Source organism: Heptranchias perlo, chromosome 12 (assembly GCF_035084215.1).
Source record: "Heptranchias perlo isolate sHepPer1 chromosome 12, sHepPer1.hap1, whole genome shotgun sequence".
In the NCBI taxonomy this organism is placed as follows: Eukaryota; Metazoa; Chordata; class Chondrichthyes; order Hexanchiformes; family Hexanchidae; genus Heptranchias; species Heptranchias perlo.
The window spans coordinates 14,545,354-14,565,642 of record NC_090336.1 but is presented as its reverse complement, the minus strand read 5'-3'; the positions used below and the strand labels follow the sequence as shown (position 1 = coordinate 14,565,642).

General features: G+C 39.6%; 1 protein-coding gene across 4 annotated transcripts in view; it reads left to right on the top strand.

Annotated features, from left to right (window-relative positions):
* Positions 1-20,289, top strand: part of LOC137327835 (activating molecule in BECN1-regulated autophagy protein 1-like) — a 400,989-nt gene that overhangs the window by 270,994 nt on the left and 109,706 nt on the right. For all 4 annotated transcript variants that reach the window (XM_067993681.1, XM_067993682.1, XM_067993679.1 and 1 more), the window contains 2 exons: positions 2,106-2,294; positions 9,008-9,162. In XM_067993681.1, the coding sequence (XP_067849782.1) occupies positions 2,106-2,294; positions 9,008-9,162 (344 nt within the window). The remainder of the gene's footprint in view (positions 1-2,105; positions 2,295-9,007; positions 9,163-20,289) is intronic.

The following is a 20,289-nucleotide window of genomic DNA, read 5'->3' as shown; positions in this document are numbered from 1 at the left end:
ATTCTTTCCTCGCTGAGGCATGTAACTGTGGGGCTTAAAATTATCACACGGCAACAATTTGCTTATTGGGTTTTATAGTCACATGCTGCACTCATACATAATCTTGAACATGCCGTATATTATCACAAAGACCAGAAGTTTACAGACTGAAGCAATTAATATTATTTATTTATCCCCTACCATACATAATGCCATCCAGGATCTTGAGGGGGGTCCAACTGTCGCAGTCAATGGTGAGCAGCCATGCGTTGCATACAATGCAGCCAACTTTCCTCCAGCACCCTGTCCAGCTTCACTTTATACGAAGCCCATTGCAGTAATCCATTATTTTCTAATACCTGTCCAGATGTGGTGTGTTTTCTCAAAGGGCAACATTCTAAAAGCATTTCTCAAATGCTAATTGCTGATTTTTGCTTTATAGTTCTGTATTGATCATTTTTATTGAAACGAGCATGTTGATGTTACTAATTTGCAACTTCCTCTGACTGCCAACAGAGACAGCTTATGACTCCAGTAAGATTAAAAACATATACCTATATTGGGTAATCTTACTCACCAGTAATAAAATGTCATTAGAAACTGTGAAATACGACTTTATAATATACAACGAACCTGAAGAGGAAAAGGTAATAATCATTGCTGCAAAGGATTAGGATTTATTTTCCCATCTTCCTTGAAGAGAAATTAGGATTTTTTTGAAGGGGAGGAGAAAGGGAGTCATAAACCACTACATAATTTGTATGGCAACAAGTTAGATTGCCATTCTGATCAACTTGAGCCTTTAAGAGGCAGTCCTGTGCTGCACAAGTTGCCAAATCAATTATGCTGCACTATGGCCATGGTTTTGGTTCTTCACTTTTACATACAATGACCACCTTATCTTGGCCCATCAAAGCTTGTCGGTGTCAGGTGCTTCTGCACAGGGTGGATGGCAAGTCAGAGGATAATTCAACATGGGTTGGCCTTGCACATTTAACCAGTAGCATTGGCGGAAACCTGGAAGCACGTTGCCTCCCTGGCCACTTGTTTTGAGTAGGTTGATTAACTGATGAGCCCAAAAAAGCAAAGCAATTTATTCAATGTAAACCTGCATTGCACCTTGGTAGCAAGCATTTTAGATCTACTGAGGCACAGCTTTTATGTTTTTTTAATGAATCAAGTATAAAGTGCTGTAGGCACTGCCGAACTCTGAGTAAGCACTCACCTGCTGTCTCTGACTGTTATAAAATGGAAAGGGACTGAAACAACCAATTAGTAGTTGCAATGAGGGGAAGAAGACATAGAAAGAGAGTACAATTGGCTGATTGATTCTCATGCTGAGGCTGTTGGAGACTTGATACCAATAGATGAGATTGATTATTCATCATTTTGTGATCAGAATGCTTAATAAGTTGCTCTGTGGAAATGCTAACTGTTTTGCCAAGTATTGTATGCTATGAAAGTTTTAGGATTCACCTTGTCAGCCTCCAATTTGAGAAATGGCGAAGTATCCAACCATCAGGTAGCCATTTTGGTCAGTTAGAATCCTTCTGAGGCAGTCCAAGTGACAAAGTAAGTTACTGAGTCAATATGCTGGAACTGTGGACATGGTTTTGCTTCCTCAGTTTTACACACTCTTACTTTCTAATCTTGGACCAGATGAGTCTGTCAGTGATGGGTGCTTTTGCATAGGGGGAGATGACAAGTCAGAGGATAATTTAAAGTAAGTTGCTAGTGGCCAGTTGTAAAGCAGATTTGGAAGAAACCTGGGAATGGGTTTTCTCCCTGGCCTCTTAGTTTGGGCATTTCTATGTGGAGACATCAAACATGAATAAAGATGAAGTTGACACACATGGCCTGTTATTAGTAAAAATGATCCTTGCTAATGTATGCATTTTCTGGTTGCTGGTGTATTGCCCTATTGTATCGAGAGTTTTATGATTCCTGGATGTTGGAGTACAACTATGCCATTGTACGATTTTAAAACATCATAATAAATTAAGTATATATGTATAAACTTAAAAAAAATATCAAGCTTTTACCTTCTGAGACTTGTAAAATTATTTGACAAATAACTTTTTTTGTCTTTCTATTGTTTGACTGGCTTTGTTTCTCCCAATCTTCAGCCTCAGTCAATGTCCTAGTCCAAAACTGCAAGATCTACAACGATGCAAGCTGCGATATTTCAGCAGATGGACAGCTTCTGGCTGCATTTATTCCCAGCAGTCAGCGTGGATTTCCAGATGAAGGCATCTTAGCAGTGTATTCCCTTGCTCCGCATAACCTAGGGGAAATGCTGTACACTAAGCGATTTGGTAAGTCTATTGCAAAGAATACAACATTTTTTCAAGCCTTTTTCACTTTTAAAATTCTATATCCTATCATTTAGTCCTCCTTTCCTTTTTTTCTGGCCAGAGAATTAAAGGGAAGTTTCCCTACTTCATGAAAATAACTTATGTAATTGATTGCCACTAATAACAATCATTGCACATTTGTTACAATGACCTCCGAATTTAAAAATATAGCATACTTAAAACTGAGGTTTGGTGGATCGGGTTGTGCAGAGGTTTGGACCCCCCCCTTTAGAGGCTATAGAAACAATGATGTTGCTAGGATTGAGGAGCTATAATTATGAAGCGAAGTCGGAGCTTTTTTTAAGGGGTTACCTAATAGAGGTCTTCCAGATTATTAAGGATTATAAGATAAATAGTGATTGATGTTTCCATTCGTTGTCGAGACAGTAACGAGAGCACAGATTTAAGATAGCCACAATAAGAATTAAATGAGCAACTTAGAAAAAATTCTTGACGCAGAGGGTGATTTGAGTTACATAGTTACATAGCATCTACAGCACAGAAACAGGCTCAACTGGTCTTTGCCGGCAATTATGCTCCAAACAAGCTTCCTCCCGCCCCTCTTCACATAACCCTATCAGTATGTCCTTCAATTCCTTTCTCCTGTATGTGCTTATCTAGTTTCCCCTTAAATGCTTCTATGCTATTTGCCTCAACTACTCATTGTGGTATCACGTTCCACATTCTTACCACTCTTTGGGTAAAGAAGTTTCTCCTGAATTCCCTATTGGATTTATTAGTGACTATCTTGTACATATGACCTCTGGTTTTGGACTCCCCCACAAGTGGAAACATTTTCTCTACGTCTACCCTATCAAACCCTTTCATTATCTTCACTATCTGGTCACCTGTCAGCCTTCTCTTTTCTCGAGAAAATAGCCCCAGCCTATTCAGCCTTTCCTGATAAGTATATCCTCTCAGTTCTGATATCATCCTTGTCAATTTTTTTTTGCATCTTCTCCGATGCCTCTGCATCCTTTTTATAATATGGAGACCAGAACTGTGCTCAGTACTCCAAGATTCTATACAAGTTTAAAATAACTTCTTTGCTTTTCAATTCTATCCCTCTAGAAATGAACCTCAGTGCTTTATTTGCTTTTTCATGGCCTTATTGGCCTGTGTCGTTACTTTTAGTGATTTGCGTATCTCTACCCCTAGATCCCTTTGCTCCTCTATCCCATTTAGGCTCTTATTACCCAAGCAGTAAGCGGCCTCCTTATTCTTCCTACCAAAATGCACCACCTTACACTTACCTATATTGAAATTCATTTGCCATTTACATGCCCATTCTGCAAGTTTATTAATGTCGACCTGTATTTTGTCGCATTCTTCCTTTGTATGAATTGCACCGTCCAATTTGGTGTCGTTAGCAAATTTTGAAATTGTTCTTCTGATTCCTGAATCCAAATCATTAATGTAAATTGTGAACACCAGTGGTCCTAGCACTGATCCCTGTGGAACACCACTTCCCACATTTTGCCAGTCTGAGTAGCTACCCTTAACCCCTAATCTCTGTTTTGTAGCCAGCTTGCTAGCCATTCTGCCATTAGTCCCCTGACTCCACATGCTCTGATCTTAGTCATGAGTCTACATTATGGCACCTTATCGAAGGCCTTTTGAGAATCGAAATATTTTACATCTACTGCATTACCCTTGTCTACTCTTTCTGTTACTTCTTCAAAGAATTCAATAATGTTGGTCAAACATGATTTTCCCTTTTGAAATCTGTGCTGACTATTCTTTATTATATTTTAGATTTCGAGATGTTTTCTATTACATCTTTGACTAAAGATTCCATTATCTTTCCTACCACCAACATTAAGCTGACTAGTCTAAAGTTCCCGGGACTTGTTCTATTTCCCTTTTTTAAATATAGGAATCACCAGTCCTCTATCACTATTTCCTTTCCTAAAGAATTTTTATATATATGTAATAATGGCTCTGCTATCGCTTCCCTAACTTCTAATATGTGGCGGACCAGGGGTTTTATCCTGTCTAAATTTGATTGGTTTATCAATTATCTCCCCCCTTTCTAACTTAAATGTCTGTGTACCTTTTTTGTTTTCTTCTTCTAATGTCATACACCTTGTCAGTCTCCCTGGTAAATACTGAGGCAAAGTAGCTATTCAATATTTCTGCCATTTCACTGTCATTACTTGAGTTTATCTTGTGCAACCCTTCGTGGCCCTATCCCTATCCTGATTTTTCTTTTGTTATTTATGTGTCTGTAGAATACTTCACTGGTCTTTTTATATTCCTCAGTAATTTAATTTCATAGTTCCTCTTTGCTTTCCTAATTGTTTTTTGACTTCTTTCCTAACCTCTTCGTATGAGAATGTGAACTTCTCTGCCACAGCCATTTTTGAAGCACAGTCAATAATGGAAGTTATATAGTGGCTTGAAAAAGAGGAATTTTAAAGCGTATGAGGAGAGTGAGATTAGACTAGATGGGCCGTATGGAGAAAATGTGGTGCAGGCATGAAGAGCCATCTGGTCTTTTTCTGTGCTTGAGTTTCTGTGATTCTATACCAGCCTTCCACCTTCATTGGCTGTAAGAGCTTCATGATGAAATCACTTTGAGCAATCTTGATCCAGTAACCATGGGCTGACTGCATAAAACTGCCTCAAATCTGGCACTGATTGGCAATCTCGCTCACAAATTGGATGCTGGGATGAATGTTGCAGTCTTTCAAATGATAAAAGGATTCAATAAGGTAGACACACAGAAACTATTTCCTCTGGTGAGGGAATCCAGAACAAGGGGGCATAATCTTAAAATTAGAGATCGGCTATTTAGGAATGAAATCAGGAAGCACTTTTTTATGCAAAGGACAGTAGAAATCTACAACTCGTTCCTCAAAGGCTGTTGGTGCTGGGTCAATTGAAATTTTCAAGACTGATGTCAATAGATTTTTGTTAGGTAAGGGTATTAAGGGATATGAAGCAAAGGCGGGTAAATGGAGTTGAGGTACAAATCAGCCATAATCTAATTGAATGGCGGAACAGGCTCAAGGGGCTGAATGGCCTACTCCTTTTCCTATGTTCCTAAAGGGAAAATATTTTTGGTGTTCTGTGAATGCGGCAAACGCACATTGTTCAAATGATGCAGAGAGCTTTATTCTCCAGTTAATTATTAAACCTCCTGCATCTTGATAAGAACACATGCCACATAAAACAAAAAGAAACTGAAGCCAGATTTTTTTTTACACTGCGAAAATTCCAGGTTGATGGCTTTGTAAAAATAGGCTGCTAGTTTAGATGTATGTGAGTATTGAAAAGTAGAACATGTTTTCTGAAATAGCATTTGGGCAGATTTTCCTCCATTCACCAAGATTGGTATATGTATAAATTGAGAGTTGCTTCATGCCTGGTACTGTTTTGAACTTCTGTGTTTCTGTGAACAGAAATCCAAACAATTGAAAAAATAAATTCTAGCTGGATGTAAATTAGAATAAAAACAGTTTGTGAATAAATCCTCTGTATTCTTCAACCATTTATTAGCTGAAAGTTGTTATGTAGCCATTGATGTTTAAGACTACAAAATATGGCTAGTTTGTGAGGCCCAGCCAAATCGATTTCTGGTTTATGAAGCACCTCTAAATAATGAGATGTTGTATTATCTCAGTGCAGCAGTAACCCTCTCCCTCACACCTTCTGTGATAATGGAACGAGAGCATGTTTCCAACCTGAAGACAGTTATTTTGAACTCTTAATGTTCTCTCTTGAAAAATACGCTATTCAAAGATTATAAAATATCGATGCCTCCCTTCAGTTTTATTACTAAATTTACATTGCTTCCTTGGGACTGAAATGATGTTATTGGTTCAGTGTCAGTGGTGCTCCTTTGTTATCTATAATATTTGATGAAACAGTTCAACCGAAAGTAGTGAGCAGCATAATTTTGGCATTAAAATGTGCGGCGTAGATTCAAGATGTTGAGCATTTGGTCAAAATATAGAAGTCCAGTGTAATACCAGGGATTTACTACAACCTCTTCTATCAGTCAGCAGTCTGGAATATCATTCTGACAAGTTTACATGTCTAAATAAAACAATTTGTTTTTGTCATTAACCTGCTTTGGTTTCCTGCATGACAGCTGTTGCACCAGCTAAGCAATTTTGAAAGAAAGCCTTTCTGCCCTCATCAACTTAGCAACGGTAAATAACCTACTGTAAGCTCTTCTGCTAAGTGGCAAGTCTCACAACCAGTACTATAAGTAGTTTGTTCTTCAAAGCACTGGTGAGCAAGAACAGGGTTTTCTGTACATTTCTTTTAGGAGTTTGCTGGCTCTCATCCCAGACTTATCCAAGCTGAACAAAAGTGGCAATAACTTGAAGAAAGACAAAGACGCAGGCTCACTAATTTAATCTAATTGATTTATAATCAAGAGCAAGTAAATTTGTGGGTGTTCTGATAGCTCAATGGAAAAATGCACAGCTGGTGTGGAATGAATGCGAAGAGGACGAGGAGGGTCCTTGGTTCAATGCCTGGTCAGTATTGAGTCCACTGATTTCAACTTAGGTGACTCGGTGGGGGCTTCGGTGCCTCTGGAGCAGAGAGTGAGAAAATCAGCCAAGGTTCTGCTACTGATTGCCATCCAGTGGTACCCCTGTGATCAAAGAGACTGCCATCACTCGTTGCACACATGAAGAATAGCCGCTTGAGTGTGCTACTTGAAGGCTGCTAACACCGGTAGAACCATAACGTGAATTGGCAACTACGGGGAGGAGGGAGTAAATTTGACTGCTGCAGAAATATTAATCTAATGAATGGCTAATCATTGCATGATTTATGCCTGTTCTAAGGAGGAGTATTGAGGACATTTGCTATACAAAGCCAAGACTGAAATACATAATTGGCTCAATTTATTCACTGAACAACTGGTGTAGTGTATTAGGTGAGAAATGCACTCCTTAACTGTACTTTGCACTTTGTGAAAAACAGTATATCCATATTTTGTAGGATGCTTTGATATAACATTTAACAAACATTCAGTTCCAGATATGTGATTAACTATTTCAGTAATCGTTGATTGTTCTATTGGAAATTTAATTGGTCCAAACCTGTTGCCTGCTCTAAGCAAATGCCAACTTATATCTTCATCTCGGAGGCTGCTTCTTGAGGATTTACCATCAGATCTGAATTTTCGTTTACTCTTCATTCAGCATCCTCACTCCACAGTGGAAAGCCCTGATTGCCAACAGTGAAGACACATCATGGACATATTCCCTATAATATGTTTATGTTGTTATGTCATCATGACCAGCCACTGTCCATGTCATATAAAGGCAATATATGCAGCCACACATTGTACCATATGGTTACAGCTAGTTAGTTTGTTTATTGTTTTCATAAAATTGCATTTTCCCTCAATGACTTTGAAAGAGACATTGCTACTTTTCAAATACTGTGAAGTACTTCTGGAGCTTCATGACAGCCAGAGATCTTCATTGCTGTTTTAGTTGCCTGCCATCCAAACATGACTGGGGTTCCTGATGGCTCCACCTGCAGCACTGGAAGATAATCTTCCAAAAGAGAATAGAACAGTTATAGTGCAAGTAGAAATGCAGGATTGCTCAACTTACAAAACAACTTGTTCAAGCATAAGCTAACCCTAAATCTAACTTTGTGCTGAGACAGCGCTCCTCTTCAGAGTTTTATACCATTAAAGACCTGTCATTTTTCCCTAACCTCCATCTCATCATTTCAAAAATATGGCCTATGAGCCAGACTTCAGATTTTAAAAAAAGCACATGGATACAAAAAGAGCATAAAGAAATTCACGGAGAGCAAAATTAAGATCCGACAATGTTTTATGGGGCAGTCGGGGGTTTTGTGACTTATAGAAACAAATACTTGATTTTGTAATCATTTAAATCTGTGCATAATGGCATCAGAAATTCTCAGTTTGTATTTTGTTTTAAACTTACTCTTTGACCAAGCTATTGTTGTTGAATCTACCCTGTTATGAATCTGTTGGCCTCATTCATGTAATGCACTATTGACGTCATTTTAGGACTGACAATATGGTTTATCCTTTTCATATCACTCAACACTTTGAGCTTGGATCTGTTGTGTCATGCTTTGTGCACTTGCATCATCATCATAAGGTAGTTGGAATGACTTCTATGAGCCAACGGTCATAGAATGGTCAATAGTGTGAGATACACAAGTGGAACTTCTAACTCCTGTTTCTAATGCATTAGATATTTCTTTGCCAAAAGCAAAATACTGCGAATGCTGGAAATTTGAAATAAAAACAGAAAATGCTGGAGAAGCTCAGCAAGTCAGGCAGCATCTGTGGAGAAAGAAACAGTGTTGTTCGACCTGAAATATATTTCTTTGCCATTGGTCCTCTGAGGCTGTTCTAACTTGCTGTTGTAATTACAGAGTGAATTAATGTTTTCTGTATGTTGTAGTTTTAAAATCTTGCTTTTGTAAAGCACCTTATATGCCTCAAAGGATTTTCGCTCCATAGAAAGGCTTGATGATTTTTTTTTAAAGTGCATCGTAGAGATTGTAAAAAGGAGTTGTGGTGTTTAAGGGACATTATAGGGGAACAGCTGAAGAAACACAGAGGTAATATAGTCTAGCCTATGGGAAAGACGATTGTTTGAAAATTACTCACCAGCCAGAGCTAAATTGTCATTTTTTTCTTAAATTCCTCCCCTTAGGCCCAAATGCTATTTCTGTCAGTTTGTCTCCTATGGGCAAATACGTGATGGTTGGCCTGGCCTCCCGGCGCATCCTGCTGCACCCCTCCACTGAACATATGGTGGCACAAGTCTTCCGATTGCAGCAACCCCACGGTGGAGAAACCTCAATGAGGGTGAGTGTTATTCTGTTAGCTACGCTAATGTCTTATTGCAAGCAGGTTAAACTGCAGGGATATTTTTATCTCCTGATAACAGCAAATTTTATTGTAATAATTGGCTGACTTGTATGTTGTAGCAGTTGTGCTTTTGATCAAGTAGTTGCTGCATGCATACCAGTGAGAGATTGGTCGACATACAGGAAAAGTCTTGCTGAGCTCAGTGTGGCAGCTCAACAGTCGTGTTCTTCGCTTTGTAAACTTCACAAAGTGTACAGCTGCCGTAGCATATTAGTTTAAAGTAGTGTCCTTTTGAAACTCATTCCCTGTTGAAGATCCTGTTTGCTATCAATCCTAATGGAGGCCTTTCTTGCCTCAAAAAAAACACCAGACAGTTCTACGATTACGGAAGAGTAGAGAAGGTTAAGTGTACAGCTGGAGCTATAGTTGTCACAGTGATAATAGCCAAATTCTACTTACGATCTTCACAAACTTTACCCCTGTTAAGATTTGGCATCAACATGTTCGAGAATAGAACACTTTCCTACGTTGTGCCCAGTGACGGGATCAAGCACTCTTGGGTCAGGTACGGCACAGGAAAACTTCAAGTTTATTGTTCCTTCCCAACACGCGCACACCTCTCAAAAACTGAAAGATAACTGTACTCTCCCAGGGCCAATTGAATGTACGTTAGGTCCTTACATGCTGACTGTCCATCAGAATCTTATCCACTTTCACCATCCCACCTGGTGATCTCTCCCTTTAGTGGCAGTGTGCTAAAATAGAAGACATTCATTTCTACCACCAAGAAAGGCAACGTGTGTGCATGTATGTATGTATGTATGTGTATATATATATATATATATATACATGTCTGTGTATGTGTGTGTGTATATATATATATATATATATATATATATACACACACATACACAGACATGTGAGCATGGAATGCATTCAGAGATCACGTCAAACCTCTTTCAATTTTATTGTGGCACTGCCAGAGAGGTAGCAGCTTATGAAATACCAACTTAGACGAACAAAAGTATGTTTTACTTGTTTTGCATATTTGTCTGTGAATGTAATGGTGCCAATAGGAAGAGCTGTCCTGTGAGATGAGTTTGAAATTTTGAAGAATGAATATGCTGCAGTATTGATTTTTCCAAATCACTCACCATTTTCTGGTGTCGGAGAAGGTTGGTGCAATATGTGCAATTTCAAATGAAAACAAATACAGATCATGATTAAATATTAGATATTTTGGTGGTCCTCAAATGAGCCAAGAAAAGGATTATGAACATTACAACTATGTTGCTTCTTGCTGTCCAAAATGTGATTTCACAGGAACATTTTCAGCAAAGGCCAAACATCATGACTGTTGCCTATCTAATGAGTCATTCAGTCCTCCTATATTGGTAACCTGGCTGGCTCTAAAAGCCAGTAGCATGTACAGATGTGGCTGTCATCAAATTTACATGTGGTTGCAGGCAATCTATTCTGCGGGAGGAGGAGAGTATTTTCGGTGAGAAGTACTAAGCCACTTATGGCTTCTGTATGTCTATTAGCCAACATCGGGCTGTGAAGAATAATCATGTTGCAACTCCTGACAGCCTGTTTAGTGTGAGTGCAAAATAATGTCCCAGAATTTGCTGTAGCCAGTCAACGAACGGCACCTGCCGTTAACTAGACTTGCCCTTGCCCATTTAATTTCCATGAGATTTTGCACTGGAAGTTGCTGGATGTGCCAGATGGATACGGCGTGGCGCCCTCTACAGGGCATCTGGGATATGTATGAACAGGGCAAGCAATTGTGTATCTCTTTAACCAATCAGATTGAAGGATTGTGAAATGAACAGCGCAGAATCTGAACCAAGAAATGTAAGTTAGAATAGTGAATTCAATGTCAAATCAGGTACAAAAAGAGAGGGAAAGAAAGATTGAATTAAGAGAGAGAGAGAAAAAAGAGACAACGAGAAAGTTTTTTTTAAAATTAATTAAAATTTTTGTTTTAAATCTCCAACAACAATTAAAAGCTGAAGGAATGAGACTCCACACTTGTAATAGTTAATTTTCAGTGCCAGGGAGGTTGTTTATCACGCCATTAATAGGGTACTTAGCCCTAACTTTCTGTAGCGAGTTTAGTTCATATCTATCATGCAAGTACAGGAACCGCATGCCGTTCAATGCATTTGAATGTGGTAAGTTGGACAGGGAGATGCTGTTTTCGCGACGCTAACGGCATCTTAGACAGCAATTTCCGGATTTTCATGTTTAACCTCGCATCTGCCCTTGCCTGAAGTTGCTATGCGATTTGTGCATAAATAACGGTTTGCGGAGTTAGCCTCACTGTTATTTTGACAGCAAATTATGGGCCATTAGTTTGGTGTAATGTTGTATTTTGGAGAGTGTGCACTGTTCTTATTACTTCGCCCTCTAGTGTTCCCTCCGTCCCTCTCACCCCATTTTCCCCTTTGACCGGTTCCCCATCCCCCATGCATTCCCTGCAGCAAAGATACTGATGCCATTCTAGGCTGACGTGCTGCCAGGAAATGGCAGGCAGCAGCCAGTGGACATTCCTTCTTTATTACTCTCTAGGCAAGGACTCACTTTGGCCTTGTTTAGCACATGAAGAATGGTCATACGGACCCAGTACTGAAAGACCAGCGCTGCATGTGGAACCACACCCTGCTATGAGTTGCACCTTCAGGAGCAAGGAAAGAAAACTGAGGAAAAAGTGAAGCGAAAGAAATGTTGGCTTTGTAATAAAAAATGTTAATATTGGGTGTATGTGTGACCATGCGTTATGTGTTGGCGTGCGCATGTGTATTGGAAGTCATTTTTATTGTTATTGCAATGATTAATGACCAGCTAATCTGTTTTAGTGATGTCAGTTGGGGGATAAATATTGGCCAGTACACTAGGAGAACGCCCTTGTTGTTCTTTGAATACTGCCGTGGAATCTTTTACATCCACCTGAGTGGGAAGATGGGGCATCGGTTTAGCATCTCATCCAAAAGGACGGAACCCCTGACAATGCAGCACTCCCTCAGTACTGCACTGGTGTCGGGCCAGATTATGAGGTCAGGTCTAGTGGGGCTTGAACCCATAAACCTCTGACTCCGAGACGAAAGTGCTCCCACTGAACCAAGCTGACAGCAACAAAAAATGAGATGGACCCACTGACCTGGCCTCACTGGTTTGGCAGTCATCCGCATTTAGTTAAAATTAGCTTCCTGAAGGTTACAAATTATAATTAGTCCTCAGTGGGTTGATGAGTTGGCGATATGCATGTTTCCTACAACTTTAACCCAGTGAGATGTGTCAATTGGTAAGTGCACTGTTTTGTGTCCCAGTTTTGATCCTAGGGCCTGTGCTCAGTCAGCTTAATTTAGCTGGGATGGTGTTCATGTGCAACAATTGACATCAGCCCTTCTAGACTAAGGAGAGAAAAAAATCAGCCAGGGTTTCCCACTCCTGATCACTATGCATTGACGCCTACTGGAATGTGCACGTTAGATGTCTGGTGAGAACAGAATTGGGTTTCGCTAATGTGTTTTCATAATTGAATAGCCTACTGACACTCTGCCGAGATTCATACATGACAAATGGTCATTTCAATGAAGAGCCAACGCCACTTGGACCATACTCAGCTGTATGGAAGAGGACTGAATATTTGTATGAGTGTGTTCACATGGAGATGGAGGGAAATAGCCAATAGGTAAATTGCTCTCATGTTGTTACTGTGCTGTGTTTTTGAGAAATCTGATTTAGAATGTTGCGCCATGTTCCCCTCACAGTTGGCTGTACCACCCTGTGCCATTTTCTTGAGAAGAAAGCCGACCACACTTGTACCATTGCCGCTGTTAATGACCAGTTTCCCAAACATCGCCAGATTCATGTGGGACTTAAATGAAGTTGCAGACCTTGATTCAACTGCATCGTTGAGTGCTCAATTTACAGTAATAATAGCATAGACTTTAAAAGAAGCGGATTCGATTGATTTTGATTTCAAACACAGAAACCAGCTGCTTGTAGCCGTTTGAGGAAAAATCACTGCCATTTTAAAGTAAAGTTTGTACGAATGTTCCGTGCAGTATAATGCCCCATTTAATTTTTAAACAGGTGTTGAACTTAGCGGAACTCGTCTTCAGATCCATATTTCTTCAGGCTTTGAAAACTACCAACTGTTCTTGATCACTGCTTACATTTGCATAGCTATTTGTTTTTGAAAAAAAAATCATTAGTTACTTCAGCTGAGACCCCTGCAATAGACAAGAAAAGAAGAAAACTACTATATAGATATGCAAGCCAGCTATGAGAAGATAAGGATGTCGGTAAGACTTTAGTCATACTTGTCACTTAGGTTTTGAGAATGAAGCCTGCATCCCTGTTCAGTGTAGCAGGATGTACAACATCTCTGACTTGGTTCAGGTCACATACAGTTCACTCTACAGCACTGCCACAGGAGGCATTACGACCCATCTAGGCAGATGATTTTCACCAACTCCTCCAAAGGCAGCAGTGCCTCTGGTGGCAATTATAAACCGCTGCTGCTATAAGAAGAGGCAACCATATTTTCCGACAGCAGGTGCACGCAGCGCCCAGGCTGCTCTTACAGGTCAGCGATACGGTATTTTTATTTGTTTGACCCATACAGACCTTCACCAACCATTGGGGGGGTGGATCCTCCAGCCGAGGACAGAATTCAACCCTCAATGTTACGAGGACGGGATTCACCTCACGACAACACAGGACGGGATCCATCCCCCCTACGTCATGGGGACGGGATCCACAACATGGGGAGCTGTCGGCTAAATTGCACCTCTGCAATATTAAAAGGCGTGTGATGGCTTTTAGGCAACCTATAGTCTGGGTAGAGTTGCAGAATTCACTTTCAACTGTCCCAGACAAATATCAGAATTAGCAATTTTAGGCAGAAATTCCATTTTTATCGTTGAGATGTAACAGAGGCAGTCTCCTACACTGTTGTTGACACTTTGCCCAAACTCAGTGCAGAAAGAAAGTGAAGTTAGAATACCTCACAAGCTAAACATTGAATGTGTTGCTATGTTCCTTTATATGATAAACTCTATTTAAAATACAGTTCAGTAAATGTTATTAAAGCCTTCTTGTCATCACAAAGCATTAATACACCCTATATCATGATGACAGATGTGAAGCCCACTGACAGCTAATATTGGAACAAAGATATTAAAACACCACAAACAAAGTAGTATTTCAAAAAGGCATCAGGGACTGGGTTCAAAGCTATAATCTAATCTCTAGGTTTACGCTTGCAGATTATGAATGCTCTGATTACCATCTTGTACATTACTCTTAGGTGTCCATTATGCACTGTTTTCCTATTGATGCACAATTAAATAAAATCATATGTTACTTCAGGTCAAATTGCATAGCACATTTGTGCTTGAGTTTAAATTGAATTTAATCTGATTATGGAAGCTTGTCACAACAAAAGAAAATTTTCATGAACACAAAACAAAATTGCCCCATCAACTGGGAAGTACAGTGTGGAGTGTATTTCCAGCTAATATATATAGGGCTCAGTTGGAACAAAAAGACGACGTGATATTTTGCTGCAGCAGTTTATACCCTCATCTGAGCGTCTTCCAGTGTTGCTGTCTTGTGGCACACTCCAGCCTGTGTGTCATCCTCAGATGTGTTTGTTTCTTTCCTCACCCATTGGAAAATGACGATTTTTCTGAGCAGCCAGCTGCCATTGTGACTTCTATACACTTGCTTTAATGTGGCGATGAGATTGCTGTCTCATTTATTATTATTCTCAAACATCCATTATTCTCTACATTATCCTTTGATGCAGGTGATTCTATTAATGCTGCCAGATTTGATCCAAAAGTGCTGGTTGACCTGGGAAATTCTGGGCTGGTTATTTACTTAAGTTTACAGCAGCTCACACACTCAGGTCAAATCAATCCTCATAATATACTAATAAAGCTACTTAAATATCAGCAGTACAACTAAAATAAACACTTCTAAGTAAAATGAAGTAGTTGGGCATCCAGGGGCTCAGGCGCTAAATTGTTGGGGACTTGGGTGGTACAGACAGGAAGCAAAGAAATGTCTAACTTGTTGGAGTCCTCCCTTCCAGCTGATGCTTGTTGTTGACATCAGAGAGGCTTGAACTGCAAAATTGCATCAGGCATCTGCAGAGGGCCACAAACCAGAAAACTACAATTGTGCAGTGCTTTTTTAAAAATCTAAAAATAAGTTCCAAGAGCATCTGAAACTGAACTGAACAGTGTTCCTAGATGGTGCTGGCTACTGGCATCAGAGCATGGACTCAACTGAAAATTGTTCCTCTGGCTAACAATCCTATCAGATATGAGCAGTGCTGGAGTAGCTCATAACTGGTGGCATCTGCAGACCCAGCAATTACTGCAACTGATGTGCTTTTCCTTTCCAAATGCTTTGACCTGAAGCTCAAAAAAGTCCATTCTTCTTCCTAAGCTGTAACATAGCCGTGCTTGCGCCTGCACAAGAGGACAACGAGGTCTAGGAACTGCTAATGCGTTAATGTAACACTGAGTTGGGAGAATTGAATCTGTCTCGTATAAACAAACCAAGAAGACGACCAATTACTGATGCCATCATAAAAAAAATGAAGAAGTGTGCCACACTAAGGAATGAGAGGGATTTGTAGAATAATATTACATCATGTAAAAAGGGATTAAAGGTTTAATAGAAGTGGCTAGGTACAAGTTTTTCGTGTGTTAGTATATCTGTATAGGCTGAAGATCTGTTTTGGCCATGTGTACAATAATTTTAGATGTTTGTGCTATATAGGGATTCTACATTTAAGAACAGAAGGTGATAGCACACGGTTTTTTTGTCAGCTGCAGTTAGAAATATAAACTTCACCTTGTTCTGGCAGCAGTGGCAAGCCACTTTTCCATGGATTCTTCAGCTCTAATTGTGCTCCAGGTCTGATGGAGAACAGCACTGAGTAGAAAAGCAAGTGGGAAAGAGCAGCACCTTGTGATAGAGGGTTTGCTGGACATGCAGCTGCCAGACACAAGAATGTTTTTTTTTCTTTTGAGCTCTGGAGCTTCAGCTCCTAACCCATCTGAAGGAAAGCAAATAAAAAGTTTCCGGGATTCAAAAAGAAATTAACCCTAAGCCTGTTCTGTTCTTGGAAATTTTCAAACCCTGTGTGCATTTTCGACTTGCATTTCTAAAATCTTGATTTTTCCACAATTCACTAATGCTGGGCATTGTACAATACAATTGAGAAACGGTTGCGAGAGGATACTACATTTTCCCAATTCCAGCGTTCACTAATTAACTGAAAATAGTTGTAGAGTTGTTCTGTATCTTTGTGTAAGAATGCCCTGTGATCCTCTGAGAGTAGCTCAGAGTTTTAATCTGGTTTGTAGTAAAGGAATGATACAAAAGCCTCCAAATTGCTAATAATTGATATCGACATTATATGCAATGGGTCCTGCCAAGATTATAATTATGGTTTGTGTATTTGGCTTCAGGTTGAGTCGTCCATTTCCTTTAACTGTGATACAATAATTGTGTTGCTCCCCCTCCAGTGGTATACAGCTCCCAAAATAAAATGTATTTTTGTAAACAAGGCTTTTTCTTTTGATGCTCATTCTGGCTTCTGCTTTTAATGTCTTTTTTTGGGGGAGGGGGTAAAGCAGTAAGTCACTTTTATTTTTACTTTCTGAATTGTTGGTTTAGTGATTGAGATTATGCAGGCATGTGCATGTGTTTGATTTGGGTAGGTGATTCAATCTGTTCGTCTAGTGATGGAGCATACACCAGTTTGAATGATCACTGCTACTTAGTGGAGAGTGCATCTAATTTATACCAGCCTGAGCAAGATGCAGAACAGGATCTGTTTCTTTCCCCTGTCACTTTTATAGTATGTATTCAATCTCTATAGTCCTCTGTATGTGGTATTCATCAGATCTCCATCTATACAGCCGCAAGGCTTGACTTTGGTCTTGGCAAGTGCTGGAATTATAGCCTTTCACAAAGCACATCCCTAATGATTTTGCTCCACTACAGTCGATTCAAGTGTATTATGCTATTAGCAAGTTTTTCACTCACCAAAATTTCCCCAAAAAATTGTCATTTTGACTTGGTGATTCAATTCACATTGAATTGGGGTTTTATAAAACGGAACAAATCGATAGGTTGCAGGCGACTTTAGATCATTTGTGTTAATAAACCAGTGTGTAAATAAATATAATTTAAACTCTGCAGGTTCATTGTTGTGCACACCGGGTTAGGAAATGCCAACAATATCTATACCTTGCAGGGGTACCAGATGGAAGATGCCGATCAAGAAAGAGACCTGGAGGTAATTGTTGACCACTCGTTCGAAGTGTGCAAATGTGTGGTGTCCTGAGGAAACCAAATAAGTGTTTTATTGCTAAGACCATTGAGCACAAAAGGAAGAGCACTATACTTCGACTATATAAGACTCTGGTACATCCAAACTTGGATACTATGTCCAGTTTTAGTCTCACACATGGTGATGGATGTTGAGGGTGCAGAGTAGGGCTATGAGGATGATAGCAAATCTTAGAGGTCTTGTTATGAGGATAGGCTTCAAGGATTGGGGTTATTTGCTTTAAGAAGAAGGCAGGCTTCGAGGGGATATGATTGAATACTTTTAAATGATGAAGTGATCGGATACACTCTAGTTAGATTTTTGAAATGGATCAGGATAATAGGACTAGAGGTCATGTTTATAAAATCCATAAGTAAAGAGTTAGGCTAGATACTTGGAAGTATTTCTTTTTTCAGAAAGTCATTGCCCTCTGGAACAGTGGTTTACATGGAGTCACTACAGTCCTTTAAAAGTGAACTTGACAAGTTCCTGAGAGGATATTTCCAGTTGATGGAGGTATGTTGCTAGTTAGTTGTGCCTGTAATGAGTCATGGGCAACCTTGACCTTGATTGCTTTAGGGAGGAATTTTCCAGAGTTCTTGCTCAATTGGCTGCAGCCTTTTTCAGTTTGTCAGGAAACTGTGTTGCTGTGGGGTGGGTGAACTGGTTAGGGGAGGCTTAATGAGCCCTTTTTGTAAGTTTGTACGTAATTGTATTTTTTTTAAAAATGTAATTGCAAGGAAAATGATGGATTTTTCCGTCTACTCTGCAACCAAGACGATGATGCCTCCATAAGAGTTGTCCTAAAACTAAGATCTTAGGGTAATTCAATGCCATTTTATTATCTTAATCTGCAAGATAGCTGGTTTTGAGCAGCAGCCTAATATTGAACCAGGGCTTTTAATTAAAGAGTGATTTTTGGTGCCAAGTTTAATTAAACATTTCCATAGAAACCATGAATAAAACTTGCTCCAAATGATAAGACCTACAACTTCACAGAGGATTATCAAATCTGAGCGATCCAAAAAGTACTGAATTATTCTAAAATAACAATGTCACAAAAACTGTGGTGGTTTTCCTGGAAATTTTTATTTAAATTTCTCAAAGTTCTGCAAATGTAGCTGGAAGATAAAGATGTCTGAATGTGTCAAGAACTGAAATAATTCCACGACAGTCCTTTTAAAAGTGAACTTGACAAGTTCCTGAGAGGATATTTCCAGTTGGCGGAGGTATGTTGCTAGTTAGTTGTGCCTGTAATGAGTCATGGGCAACCTTGGATGGGATTTTGTGAATGTAACCAAATTATAAATTCAAGTGGAACCTACTGTAAAGAGCAAGGGAATGGGACTAATTGGACAGCTCTTTCAAAGAGCCGACACCAGGCACGATGGGCCAAATGGCCACCTTCTGTGCTGTACCTACTATGATATTATCATCATCCCTTAGGCAAGAATTTCTGTCATCATCTCAGCACCACCTAATGACTACTAAGCCCAGATGAATATTATGTTGGATTTGAGTTAATGTTCACATTTTGAATTGCTACCCACAGTGTACATCTGGGTGGACATATCTGTTCCTCCTCATCTTTTGTGTGTAAGCTCTTTTTCATTAATGTTTATATTGAAAGACATATTGAACTCTGATCTATATAAATTACCCATGTAAAATAGACACAGCAATAAACACCAATTTGAAAACATTTCCTTGGGGATTTGAGTTCAAAGGACGTCTTCATATTGGTGTCAGGGCTGTGAAAAGTGAAGCTTAAGCAGAGATCAGCAGTCGCTGCCTGTCACTCTCCCCATCATGGCATGTATTTCATTTATACCTTGCAACTTAGGAAAATTAAATGATACCTTTTTCATTACCTTTTTAAAGCCTTTTTTTCTCGTGTTTTGTGATTTAGTACTGCAGCCAATCAGACCTCAGTGCCATTGGGAGCTTTAATCTGTGAGTGAGAGCCACTACTCATACGGAGCGAACTGTAAAATGAAACGTGAAGGGGGAAGGAAGACAATCAAAAAAGATAAACAGAAAGGGTGAATAAGAGAGAGACAGCAGAAAATAGATATATCTGTGCCGAGAGAAAAGTGAACCAGATTTTGGAAAGGGGAGGGGTAGAAAGTGAGGGAGATTGGGACATTCGCAGTGAAATTGGAAGATAGTAGAAGGAGTGGGACTTGAGGCCGATAAAATACTACATGTAAATCACTGTTGTAAATCATACAAGGTGAAGTAAATCTGCGTCAATACCTGCATACCGACTGTAACTGATAATTAACTCTGCATGCGCCACTTAATCTGTATTGTTGAGTTCCTGTGTGAAAAATGCAGCAGGGGGGCATTATTCATTGTGGGCTCCAGAGGACAGTGCATCGGCCAAATACTTCATGTAAGTGGGGCAACATACCCATCCGTTTCTACGGAGCAGACTCATTATCCGCCTCGTTTTAAAGAAGAAAATTCATTAGAATTGTCTGCAATTCTAAATAGTCTGGAGGAATAATCTAAAGTTGCTGGTGTTTGTCACTGCTCCTTCATACTTGTTTTATGCAACAAAACTGCTGCTCAGGTTTCACGAAAGTAAGCCTTTTGCACAGGGTAGTCCTGTCATTAATTGAGGACAGCTGTCCACTATCTCCAGTGTACTGTATTCTAATTCCCCCACTGATGATGCTGCTGGAGACCATTCCACACAAAATATCTATTTTCAGCCAGCCTCTGAGCAGCAGTTTTACAGCACAAAATCTGGGAAC